General features: G+C 37.4%; 1 protein-coding gene across 2 annotated transcripts in view; it reads right to left on the bottom strand.

Annotated features, from left to right (window-relative positions):
• Positions 1-12,680, bottom strand: part of rtn2b (reticulon 2b) — a 34,301-nt gene extending 21,621 nt beyond the window's left edge. Inside the window, exons 1-7 of one of the 2 annotated variants that reach the window (XR_006106469.1) lie at positions 12,620-12,680; positions 10,168-10,375; positions 9,845-9,983; positions 9,058-9,127; positions 7,667-7,713; positions 7,451-7,509; positions 7,258-7,373 (exon numbers count right to left, since the gene is read on the bottom strand). Coding sequence is in view for 1 of the 2 variants with exons in the window: in XM_042499792.1 (XP_042355726.1) it covers positions 7,265-7,373; positions 7,451-7,509; positions 7,667-7,713; positions 9,058-9,127; positions 9,845-9,983; positions 10,168-10,375; positions 12,620-12,632 (645 nt within the window). In the remaining variant the exon portion in view is untranslated. Of the gene's footprint in view, positions 1-6,416; positions 7,374-7,450; positions 7,510-7,666; positions 7,714-9,057; positions 9,128-9,844; positions 9,984-10,167; positions 10,376-12,619 lie in introns of those variants that run through there. The other variant, XM_042499792.1, reaches the window with a different exon arrangement.
• Between the last annotated feature and the right edge of the window lie 1,439 nt (positions 12,681-14,119).

Consider the following 14,119-nt stretch of genomic DNA (forward strand, 5'->3'; position numbering starts at 1 on the left):
CAAAGAATGCTGCAAAAACAAGCAAAAAACCCTTGAAATTTATGTTGAAAAAAATCACCAAATGTCATGGTTTGGGGTTTTGTGGATGTTTTTGTTGTTGTTTATTCTTCTGTTCTCATGCACTCTCTCCCCCCTCCCTTTTTATTTTTTTACTTTCAGTGTGTGTGTGGCTTGGAGACGTGGGTGACCCACTTTCCATTCTCCCGGCTGCACCGATGCACACCTGAGTCCCACTTTATCTGCAATCAGTGTCTGCATATAAATCTGGTCTTCACTTCACCACTCTGCCAGATAATTCCGTTCTGTTCAGTCGTGCTTTCCTGAGTTGTCAATAGTGTTGAATTTTTCTTGTAAGTTTTTGATGTTCTCTATTGTTAATCTCTCGTCTCTTTTTGTGATTTTTGTAGAGTGTGCCTCGCTGCGTTTTCTGCCAGCCAGCTTTTTGTTCCAGTCTCCAGTGTGCTTGCCAGAGATTCTCCAACTCTTCGCCAGCTACATCGTGGTCAGACCGTCTCCAGCCACCACCATTTTGTGTTTTTCACATTTTTTTGAGATTTTGTTAATTACCAGTCTGTTCTACTGACCGAACTACCAGAACATTAAATCTTTTTTTTTTTATGATCCTACGGTGTCCGTCTCTCTGCTACTGTGGTCCAAAAAATAAAGACTCACTCCTGTCACAAAACAGCATAAAATAGTGTGCCAAAGACGTGTCAATTTTTCTCAAAAAAAAGCCAAAACCATCATATTAATGCATTTTTAAAAAATAGCCGAAAAGGCAAGGCTATAGTATGGCTAAAAATGTCAAAATGTGACCTGTCCCAAAAACAGCTGGAAACTTCTCAAAACAACGTAAAATAAGCTGCCAAGACACGCTATAGCAAATAATTTCTCTAAAATAGCCCAAAAACACCATAATACTGCATGTTAAAAAAAATGACCAGAAACGCAACACTATAGTATAGCTAAAAATGTCAAATTATGTCAAGTCCCAAAAAAGCTGAAAACACCTCAGAACAGTATAAAAAAAAAAACACCCAGACATGCTATAGCAATTAATTTCTCCAAAAATACTCAAAAACACATAATACTGCATGTTGAAAAAATGACCGGAAAGGCAAGGCTATAGTATGGCTAAAAATGGCAAAATATGGCATTTCCCAAAAACAGCTAAAACACCTCAAAACATCATAAAATAGAGTGCAAAGACACACCATAGCAACGCTTTTCTCAAAAATAGCCAAGAAAAAACCATAAAAATAAAAATGCATGCTGAAAAAAAATGACTGGCTAAAAATGGCAAGGCTATAGTATGGCTGAAAAAAAAATGGCAAAAATGAATGAGTCAGAAAAAAGCTGAAAAAAAAAAAAATATGATGAGTCAGAGACCTATGATGTCAAAAAAAAGCTGAAAACACCTAAGATTAGCATAAAATGAGCCCCCAAGACATGCTATAGTAAAGAATTTCTCAAAAATAGCCAAAAACACAATAATACTGAATGCTGAAAAAAATGACTGGAAAGGCAAGGCTATAGTATGGCTAAAAATGGCAAATTATGGCATGTCCCAAAAACAGCTGAAAACACCTAAAATTAGCATAAAATAGCGTGCCAAGACACGCTATAGCATAGAATGCTGCAAAAACGGCCTAAAACACCATAATAATGCTTGTTGAAAAAATGACCGAAAAGGCAAGGCTATAGTATGGCGAAAATTGTGAAATTGACATGTCTCAAAAACAGCTGTGAAAACACACCTCAAAACTACAAAAATACGTGCCAAGACACGCTATAGCATAGAATGCTGCAAAAACGGCCTAAAAAATAATACTGCATGTTGAAAAAATGATAGGCTAAGTATGAAAAAAATGACCAAGGCAAGGCTATAGTATGGCTAAAAATGTAAAAATATGGCATTTCCCAAAAACAGCTGAAAAAAACATTAAATTGGAATATAAATAATCCGCCTCCACATGCCATAGCAAAAATGTCTAAAAATAGCCAAAAACACAATATAATGCATGTTGAAAAAATGACTGGAAAGGCAAGGCTATAGTATGGCAAAAAATGTGGCAAAATATATGGCATTTCCCAAAAAACAGCTGAAAACACCTAAAATTGGAATAAAATAATCCGCCTCCACAAGCCATAGCAAATGAATTTCTCTAAATAATAGCCAAAAACACCATAATAATGCATGTTGAAAAAATTGACCCAAAAAAGGCAAGGCTATAGTATGGCTAAAAATGTCAAAATATGACATGTCAAAAAAAAGCTGAAACACCTAAAATTAGCATAAAATAATCCTCGCCAAGACAAGCCATAGCAATGAATTTCTCCAAAATAACACAAAAGCACCATAATACTGCATGTTGAAAAATGACCGGAGGAAAGGCAAGGCTATAGTATGGCTAAAAATGTCAAAATATGACATGTCCTAAAAACAGCTGAAAACACCTAAAATTAGCATAAAATGACCCGCCACAACATGCCATAGCAAAGAATTTCTCAAAAAGTAACCAAAAACACCAAAGTAACGCATGTTGAAAATCAACCAACAAGGTAAGGCTATAGTATGGCGAAAAATGTCCAAATATGACGAGTCGGAAAAACAGCTGAAAACACCTCAAAACAGCATAAATAAACATGCCAAGACACACCATAGCAAAGAATTTCTCAAAAATAGCCAAAAAAACATGATACTGAATGCTGAAAAAAATGACTGAAAAGGCAAGGCTATGGTATGGCTAAAAATATCAAAATATGATGAGTCAGAAAAAAAGCTGAAAACACCTAAAATTAGCATTAAATGATCCGCCACAACATGCCATAGAAAAGAATGTCTAAATAATAGCCAAAAATACAATAATAATGCATGTTGAAAAACTGACCAAAAAAGGCAAGGCTATAGTATGGCTAAAAATGGCAAAATATGATGAGTCAAAAACAAAGCTGAAAACACCTAAGTAGCATAAAATGAGCTCCCAAGACATGCTATAGTAAAGAATTTCTCAAAAATAGCCAAAAACACCATAATACTGCATGTTGAAAAAATGACCGGAAAGGCAAGGCTATAGTATGGCTAAAAATGTCAAAATATGGCATTTCCCAAAAACAGCTGAAAAACCTCAAAACAGCATAAAATAAGTCTCCAAGACATGCTATAGTAAAGAATTTCTCAAAAATAACCAAAAACACCAAAGTAATGCATGTTGAAAATCAACCAACAAGGTAAGGCTATAGTATGGTGAAAAATGTCAAAATATGACATGTCCCAAGAACAGCTGAAAACACCTCAAAACGGCATAAATATACATGCCAAGACATGTTATAGCAAAGAATTTCTCAAAAATACTAAAAAACAACATAATACTGCATGATGAAAAAATGACGGGAAAGGCAAGGCTATAGTATGGCTAAAAATGTCAAAATATGTCATGTCCCAAATAAAGCTTAAAACACCTCAAAAAAGCATAAAATAAACCGCCAAGACACGCCATAGCAAAGAATTTCTTAAAAATTGCCAAAAGACCCATAATAATGCATGTTGAAAAAATGGCTGAAAAGGCAAGGCTATAGTATGGCTAAAAATGGCAAAATATGACATTTCCCAAAAACAACTGAAAACACCTCAAAACAGCATAAAATAATTTGCAGAGACATGCCATAGCATATAATGTTGCAAGAACATCTAAAAACACCAAAATAGCCATGGCAAAGAGTCAAAAAATCATATGCCCGAAAAACACCTTTAAGCAGCTGAAAACTGTATAAAATAGAATGCCAAGACACGCAATAGCATGGAATGTTGCAAAAATGGCCAGAATCGCCATGATATGGCGTGTGGAAAAAATGACCAAAAAAGCAAGTCTATAGCATGGCAAAAATTCAAAACAATGACATGCCCCCAAAACAGCTGAAAACTGCATAAGATAGCATGCCGAGACACACTATAACACAGAATGTTGCAAAAACGGCCCAAAACACCAAATTATAGCATGTTGAAAAAATGACCAAAAATCCTATGCTATAATATGGAGAAATATGTTAAAATATGACATGGCATTCTATATTACGTTTTAAATATATTTTTTTTTAAAAAAGAAAACCTTTTATTCTATGACTTTATTTATTTTTTTCATGACATACAATATTCCAACGTTTTTATTATTCTTTAATGAAATATTTAACTATGACATTCATGTGATTTCTTTAAAGATTCACCATTGGGGCACAGACTGTTGAGCAAACTCACCTTCACATTTACAAAATAAACCTTTTATTGGGGAGCAACATAACAACAGGACTAACAATAAAAAAATAATAAATACCTTTCGAAATAAGTCAGTGTTTAACAACAGATATCTGACAACCTTAACATAGGTGTTAAAGCACCCTGTCATTCCTCTTTTGCAGCATCTTCCTCGTCATTTTTACACTTTTGTCTTACTGAACGTTACAGTTGTATTAAGTGACAGACACAGAAAAAAAGTCACAAAGCTCTTAAGTTCACATAAACAGCAAAAATACAGGCAGCAAATATGATACAAATATTTCTCAGTTCAGTCATATCAGCTTCAGGGGTGCATCCTTAAAGGGCCAGTTCGTCAAAATTACAACAAGACATACTTTCTTGCTTACTTTTAATGATGTTACTGATTGATGTATCCATTGCTCCCCTGCATAAAAGGTAAATTGAATTTTGCTTATGTCGCTTTAAGCTTTGAAAACTTACATTTTCAACAGGGAACTTCTCTTAATGAGAATGGTTTACTATGGACAGCCCTGCTGTCTTCAGTGGGACCACTTTCTACCCAAGAAATACTCCTTATGAAAACAATTGTAGGGTTCTTTGCAAATTATATCAAAACTTGCAGAAAAGTATTTTCTCTAAAACGGAGGTGTACTGGCCCTTTAATTTTGTTTTCTACACTATCAACCTGGGCTCATAATGTGAAATGACAGTAAATAACTTCAGTTGATTAAGACATGTTAGTATGAGTGCAGCTGTGTTTGAGGATCTGAAACATTGACCTCATGGTCACCAACATTAATCTGACATGCTAACAATAGCTCGCCAGCCGCACTGAAAAGTTTGCTGGCTAAGGTTTGGCAGCTAAAACCTTACAATCATCAGAGTAAAGGATAACTAAAGGAAAAGTTCACCCAAAATTAAAGATTTTTTTTTTCATTATCTTGTCATCCTCATGTCAGCTAAAGCACTGAAAAAGTAACAATTTCGGTGCTTCAGCTTTAACAATGGGTGACTTTTTTTTTTAACTAGTGTGGCGTTAAAAAAAAAGAAAAGATAAGGAAAAAAAGCTAATTAACATGTTCTCCATGTCATGTCATGACTGAAGTGTATTTTTGGAGTTACATCAAAGAACTGTTGGTTTTAATACTTATAATATAACAATGACAAAACCCTGTTTCCAAAAAACAGGGAGAAGAAACAAGCAGCTGTGTTCCAACATTACAGTGACATTTGGATTTTACCTCATGGGGTGTTCTGTGTAATTCTATGGTGATGTTTTGGTTCATTTTAGAAATAAACAATGATCACATTCTTGGTTGATTTGGAAAATGTTGACATGGCATTGTGTAAGTTGTATTAACATAAAAATGTTGGGAGTAAAAAAATGTATATTGTGGTGGGACAAAAAATTAACCAATTTTTGTAATTTAAACAATAATTTTTGTATCTCAGTCCTGAAACTGGCTTCTTTCTAATGGTGTCAAATCAGTAGATTGTAGTTTTATATACTGAAATATCTGATTAAGGCGGGTTATGGAGCAACTGGTTTACAAATCTATGCAAATAAAACAAGGTCTAGGCGGTGGCTCATTATGAAAATAATTATCTATGTAGTTATGTATACTTATAGAGAACAGATGTAGGCAAAAGTAAAAATAACCAAGTAGCATTTCTGGCTCCATTTCTCCAAAAGTGTTTGAAATAGTAACTTGAGAAATCACATTCTGGCACGTTTAAAGCAGCTTTACTCAATATTTTATATCATATCCTTGAAGGGGTTTGTTGATAGTGATACAGAGATAATCACCCGCCTCTACAGTTCACTTCAGCTCTGCATGTTAGCATCTTTTCACTAATTATTTGGTTTTTCTGTCCACAACTTCATTGTTTTGGCTATTTCTGGCTGCAGCATGTTTCTGCATAAGTTTTTAAAAACCCATGTTAACACGACCAGATCAGCACCAAATATCAGACAAAGTTAGCAACTAGTTGGCTGACACAAAGGAGCATAGAGCACCACAAGGAATCGGTAATCATGTGTAAAACCAAGCTGAAAAGGAGTCAGTATACTATGCTTTAAATTCATCAGACAGACACGAACAATAATTACAGTTCAATGCTGCGTACACAGCTCGTTTCAGTTGCCTGAGTGGCTAAAAACATAAATTAATTGCAAATATGAGAGCAGAGATAAGGCTGTCTTATCTGCGCAGTACAAACTGCTGCTGTTTTGTGCTTAAGTGGTGTCTTTTTGTGACATTAATCAGTCCAAATTCAGCTTGAGTTACTGCAGGATGGTTGAAGTTGCTCTCACATGTTGTTTTGGTGCAGCAGTGTGTACCTTTAATCACTGAACTGCCCCAAGAGCAGCTGGAAGTCTCTGTTTGCAACTGATTAAATGCAATTAGCATGAAGAGCAGAGGACATCGCTCTCATTATTTCTCATAGAAGTCTCATAGAAGTTGTACTGAGTTGCTGCTTAAAAAGCTTTTCCTAATACTTTGGCATAGCAAGCGCAAAACCTTTCATGTTAATTAATGGTAGGTGATGTTCATGTCATATTTATTCCATCCAGCTAACAATTTATGATGCTACATAATGAGAGCAGCAACAACGCTCCACTGCTTCGTTATGAATAATTCTGCAGCTCAGCAGGAACATGGAGCTCACTGCTTATGTAAAAATAGACCTGTTATCGAAGACAAAAAAAAAAAACAGTCAGTCCCTGCTCGGAGCAGACGACTGCGTGAACTGCTTATGTTAAACGCTGCCCACAGAGAGCATCTCAGTAAATAAAATTATTCTTCTCATGCACCTCCACTCCTTCTCTTCGAGTGAATGGCAGCTTTGTTTCAGCTGTCAGGACGAATTAAATATTGCTCCCATAAACAAACATCATGGCGGCGAAATGGAAATGAGCTGCCCCTCAAAGCGGCCCCTCAGAGGATGAACCATCCCAACATTTTCCAAATCTCAAATTCCGGGTGCTTTTAACACGTTACCTCAAAGTTACTTTGACTTGGCTTTCTGTTTGGGGGCAGGTGCAGCTATGAGTGTCGATTTCGGGGCGGTTGCAGGGGCGGGAGGGGGTCTCACTGTCTCATACAGACTAAGGCACCTGCAACAAAACAGTGATATCACTGCATGAAGGTGTTTGTATTTAAACAAAGATTATATAAAGAGCAGGTTACTCACAGGTTCTTGATTTTCTTTACAAAAGCTTTGAGCGCTCTAACCACCCTCCTTATCCGCACCTGTCACCAAAGTAACACACAGGTCAGTACATTTAGAGCATTTCCATATCTAACCATTATATCTCTTGCAGGAAATAATTCCTTTTCATAGTAATTTTCTTCATATATTATATCAGTAGTTTATTTTGATTTTTTTTTTAAAAAGAAAGAAACTCACCTGCTGCTTTTTGTACAAAAGAGGAAGGGAGAAAACAACGATCACAGCTGTAAAAGAGAAAAGAGAAATTAGCTGTGAATTCATCCATCTTTGGAATACATGGTGTCCAGCATATTTCTGTGTGGATTGGTCTTTAGCACCTTGGTCAGGGTGGTTGAAAACTATTTAATGTCTTTGACTTTTAAAAAGGAGAATGATGCTGCGTTCCATTGCAAGTCAATAGTCGATCATTTCGTGTCAGACTTTCCGACTTCCAATCTTAATGCGTTCCAATGCAAACACGGATGAAAACATGGATTTCTGCAGGGAACCCGTGTTTGTTTGGCGAGCCTCTGAACACCAGAAGCACGTACTGCGGACCTACATGAGCTACCACAGCACCATCAGTGAGGAGAGATGGCGTATGCCGTACAGTAGGCTACATGCCGACTCACTGATGTAGGTGGCTTACAGAAACGAGTGGGCTAGTAGGCTACCTGCTCGCAAAGATTTCTATCCAACACAAATGTCACTGCAAAGTTGTTATAGCACATTTCACAACACAAACACAACATCAAAGTAAAACTTAATGAACAGGTAATTCTGCTTACCATTCACCGTGTGCGCCGACATATTGCGGTGAAGTCAATTCGACCGACTCAGACTACATGGATCATGCCCAAAGTTTCAAATCTGGAATCCTGACTTGAATGGCCGTTCCATTGCTTTTTTTTCAAGTCGGAGGTCGTTTTTTCTCAAGTTCCAAGTACAATGGAATGCAACACAGGGCTGCCCGAAGTAGGCCAAAAAGGTTCATTTTGGCCAACCAAATGTTTTTAGCGAAACTAAAAACTTTAAAAAATTGGTAGAACAGGTGACTTATGTACAAAGGCTATGTCCTTGTTGCAGGGGCCGCAGGTTCGATTCCAGCCTGCGGCCCTTTGCTGCGTGTCGTACCGCTCTTTCCCCCTTTCATGCTAAAGCAGTCCTATCTAATAAGGTAAAAGGCCAAAAAGAGATATTATGCTATATATTTATGTTCTTTAAATGGGAAAGATCCTTTTTTTTATAATCTGAGCACGATGAGCACAATGACTATTTCTGTGGAAAAGTCAGTTTATCGTGTGTGAGGTAAGAAAAAAGATGGAAAGGCAGAGAAAATTGGAACACAGAATTAAAGCGTTTCAGGGAAATGGAATCCTAGTATTGTTTTGCCTGCAAACAATGTCCTGGCCACCAATAAGTTTCAATTTTGGCCCTCAAAAGGGAAAAGGTTTGGGCACCCATTATATAATTCATGTCTTTCCACCAACTTTTACAAAGATGTTTTGCTTTGCTTTAACTTAATCAGACCTTAATCATAAAGGAGGCAGATCAGAAAACCCTCATAAGTAAATTTTGGAAGAACTCACCTGTTATGATCAGAGTCAGCCCGCTGGTTTCGACACCCACATAGGTCAGCAGATACAGGAGCACTACAAACTGAAAGGCCACAGAAAAAAATCAAGAAATTCTTTTAAAAAAAATAATTCACTCACAAAATGTAGTGTGTATATCACCCTGTTTTTTCATTGAATTTGTGAAGAAAACTTTGTTTTTGGTAAATAAAGAATCCAAAATTGGGAATAGCTTAAACACATGCATTTCCATGAAAACCTTTGCAGAACACTTCCCCATAAACAGTCCCATGCGCACAAAAGTAGTGCCTCTGCATACAACAAGATATATGACACTTGGATTTAACTGCACAAGTTGTGTGAGAGTTTGTTTGTTATGTTTATTATATAGTTTTGCTCTGAATAAACACGGCCTGCATTTACTCCAATTTACCAAGAATCTTCTCAATTTTTGATACCCATTTGCCTTGGAAACATGCGAGGAAGACAAGTTTTCTTGACAAATTCAAGGTAACACAGGGTGAGTAACAGATGTGTGAATGGTCATTTTGTGGGTGAAGTATTCCTTTAAGTTGAAGCAATAACACTATCAATAAAATTAATTATTTTACAGATCCCATGGAGAATCAACACACCCACTGTGTGGCTCTGTGAAACCCAAAGTTGTTGTTTTAAAATTGTAGGAAACTTCTTACGAATATATGTCACTTCCTGCCAACTTTCGATCATTCACCTTTCAATTATCAATCAGTTGGTGTCATAGATAAACGTATATAACATTATTTTATCATCACACTCAGACCTTAATAGAGTCGATCATGCTTTCGATGAAAAGCAGGCGTTTGAGCTCTGTGACGGCAAATGCGATCAGCAGCACCACCTCCTCCACCAGCATCACTGTCTCCTTATCTGTCAGAGAGCCGTCATAATCCAGGTACGACCTGGGGGCAGAGACACACATACAGAGCCTCAAGATCACAAAGCGATACAAAGCAATCATGCCCTACATTTAGCTACAAGAGCAACATGATTGAAATTATCGATCCGTAGAGAGCAGAGCAGCAGCTTTTTTTGTGGGCTTGACGCTGAAAAAAACACACAGATGACGAAGGCTGACAGACTCACTGGAAGGGGTGCACCCCGGGGTTCCAACGCAGCAGCTCCAGCAGTTTATAGTAAAAACGGAGGGTGAAGGTGACACACATGACACCCAGACAGATGTGGGAGATTACGGTGATGGCACTGAGCTGGAACAGACTGGCCAGACTGATCACCAGCCCCGTGAACACCACGCCGGTCCTCCTCATTTTCCGCCAATACACCAGATCCACAACTGCAGAAAAAGACACACACGTGTTAGAAAACAGAAAATGAAATGAATTACAGTGATGTATGATTGACAGAGGAAAAGTCTGACATAAATAAGTTTGCTGTTCAGCGACACAATAGGCTACTCAGAAAGGCCTTTGGTTACACAAGAGTCTTGTCATAATCCATCAGATGTTTCTGTTTTGTATGTGTTGACATTTTAAGATTTTATTCTGTGAAACTTTCTAGTGATGCAGTGTTTTATTTTTTTGCCTGCTTTTTGGGAGACTGTCAAGCCTTAATTACAAATCACATTTTCACTGTAACCACTTGAGAGATAACAGAAGGGTGAAGAGAAGTTAAAGGGACAGTTCACACCAAAATCAAAAACAGATTTTTTTCCTCTTACCTGTAGTGCTGTTTATCAGTCTGGATTTTTTTGGTGTGAGTTGCTGAGTGCTGGAGATGTAAGCCGTAGAGATGTTTGTCTCCTCTCCAGTATGACAGAACTACATGGCACTCGGCTTGTGGTGCTCAAAGTGCCAAAGATACATTTGAAAAACTCAGCAGTAATGTCTCTTTCCAGAAATCATGACCCCGTAGCTCAAGATAATCCACAGACTTTGTTGTGAATTTTAAATTGGGACTATTTTCTTTCTATCGAATTACACCAACCAACCGAATCACCACACAGAAAGAAGTGAGCATCTACTAATGGATGAGAGGCTCAAAAGAGACATTGCTGTTAAGTTTTCAAATTCAAAACTCACTTTTTTTGGCGCTTTGAGCACCAAAAGCCGAATTCCAAATTGTTCCATTATATTGGAGAGAAGGCAGACATCACTAAAGCCGCTTCCTCCAACACTGAAACTCACAACAAAACAATCTATTAATCAATAGCACAACAGGTAAAAGGGAAAATATTTATCTTTGATATGTGAAGAGCTGTGCCTTAAACTTAATAGTGGAGATGAAAAAAAAAAAAAAAAAGTGACTGTAAAGATGCCTCATAGTGAGGAAAGCTGTCAGGTACTGGATCATGTTTATGGCTCTGTACTCAGTGTATCTGTTGCTGTGGGTTTGAAATGCTCAGACTTTGTTTCACATAGTTTCATATCAGTTTTCAAAAAAAGTGACACCACTTGAAAAGCAGTGAAGTGAATGTGTGTGATCTTAACTCCTCATTCAAACAACTCAGATCATTTTCCATCCTCTGTTTATGATAAACAAACCTGCCAGTGCGGATTGAAATCTGACTCACATCTCTCACTCTGTGCCAGAGAAGTTTTACTTATATGAGAGGTTGAATGCACAGTGAAATCATTAAAAACTTAGATTTAGATATTTCTAAGAGCAGAGTTTAAACAGCAAATATTAATTCATGAATCAAACACTTATTTTTAATATGCTTTATGTTACCAGGAAAAAAATAATTAAATTCTATTTAGTGTCCAGCAGTCTAAGTGGTAAGCAGCAGCACCTTATTGTTCATTTCTTTCAGGAAAAAAAAGATGCGTCTCAATAAATGTGTTGCTTTTAAAAATGCATTTTGCACTTTTCTGAATGAATAAGAAATAAAGGATTAATTACACTATGAGTCACAGTTATGACATCCGATATTCAAACAGCAAAACGTTTAATGAGCCTTCTAACGCCACTTAATTAATTGTTAATCTCGGGTAGTTATCTGATTCAAACACATACTCGAGGATCTATTCATGAACACACACACACTAACACACGGCAGCAACAACCTGTCTTCCACAAAACAATTTACAAGCAACTGAGTCGTGCATTTACATACACACAACTAAACCTGCAAATCTTTCAACATAAGAGTTTCTGAGAAATATATAAGTCAACATTTTTCAGGTTTTCTTATTTGATGGTAAATTTTGACAGGAAGCTGGTAAAGCACAGAGACATTTATAATTGAGATGTTAACACCTACTGTATTCTAATAATATTAGTAAAATGAAAACACATCAATCTTCTGTTCTTATAGGAAGATTTAGAGCTTTTAGAATTAAACAAACAACAATATTCAATCAGCGGCAGAGTCTCATTTAGCTGAGTCCCATCTGTCCACCAAATGAAAGACATGCAAGGACTCAGTATCTGACTGGTCATCCTGTTTGTATTCACACCTGCCCAACACGAGGGAAAAAATAAATCTCTTCCTCCTCCACCTGACAGCTGGACTCTGACCAGCTCCCTGTCTGCTCTCATTCACTTTACTTAAAGCTGTCAAGTGGGGTTTTTTTCTTACGTTTGGAGGCCATTTCAGCGACGATCCTGCTTGCTTTCCTCTCTTCCTTGTGCCTCCGCTGCTGGCTCGCTCTCTGGGCTTTTTTTGGCCACCCCAGCTCCGTCAGCAATATAAGGCCTGGCTGGCCTAATTTTATCCTGTATTGGATACCCCCTGTTTGGATTCACACACACATACACACATACACACACACACACACACTGAAATTGGGAACCCGAGACATCAGCATGTACATGTCCCTCAGCTCTCAGAGACTCTCATGGTTCCTCAGCCAGTTCAGTTGGTGGCTGACCTGCACCCAGAGGCCTCCACATGCAGCCACGTCACGAAAGAAACAGCTTTTAATGTCAATTCATCTCCAATCAGGATAAATAAGAATACAACCAATGCCAGCAGGCTGCTGCTGTTTCTTTTTCAACATTCATGACAAACTAATAGAAAAATGACTGAGGTGCTTCACATTCTTAATGCATGCCAGAGGGATACACAGACACTTTGCTCTGCAGGGTTCATTATGTGACAGTTACGCAATTTCTCATTTCAGCTGCTTCAACGCAACACTAGAACTCACATCTTACAGTTATTGAGATTGATTTTAAGTCTAATGTGCTTTAAGCCAGTTTCCTTAAGGGAAAAAGGTCACTGGCTTAGACTGCTGGATACTAAATAGAATAAAAATGTTTGGTTTTTTCCAGTAACATAAAGCAAATTGAAGTATGTGTTTGATACATGAATATAAAGTGATTTAGTTGTTGTTTAAGGGACTCCTATTATTGAGTAAACTGACAATCCCTGACTAAGTGACATATTTTCGAGATTATTTCCAGGGGTATTTTTGCCTTTTTTTTTGACATGACAGCCATAGTGTGAAAGGGGGAAAGAGAGAGAACGACATGCAGCAAAGGGCTGCATTTTGGAATCGAACCTGCGACTGCTACTGCAAGGACATAGCCTTTGTACATGGGGCACCTGCTCTATTACATGAGCTACTGGGCACCATCTAAACAACATATTTTAGGTATATTTCATATTATATTCAGTGCATAGCAGTTACAGTAATAAACTGTACAATTAATCCAAGCATTAAAAAGCAACAACTGCAATGCATTTAGCATCAGAGAAGAGTTTTTCAAATAGTTAGTATGGCGTTTTATACAATTCTGTTTGTATGTATTCTTTTAAAAAATTTAAAAAAATTTGCAGGTCGCTCATTGCCTTTTTCCCCATGTTTTTGAAAGAAATTAAACCAAGTTGGGCTGAAAGGTTTAAAAACTTGTGAAAGGTGTCTGCAGCACAAGAAAGTGATGCCAATCAAGGTTTCAAAGGACTAATAGGCATGTTTTTAGACAGTGTTTAGAAAGCGCTGCCAATGCTGTTGCGGCTTCTAAACAAGTGTGAAACAATCTCTCACAGATGCCACCGTAAACATGATCAACCCCCTGTATTTGGTTGTATTCACTGTTTGTTTGATGATCCAGGGTGCTTCGGGTGTCCACTGAT

The sequence above is a fragment of the Plectropomus leopardus genome, chromosome 13, assembly GCF_008729295.1.
Source record: "Plectropomus leopardus isolate mb chromosome 13, YSFRI_Pleo_2.0, whole genome shotgun sequence".
NCBI classification, from domain to species: Eukaryota; Metazoa; Chordata; class Actinopteri; order Perciformes; family Serranidae; genus Plectropomus; species Plectropomus leopardus.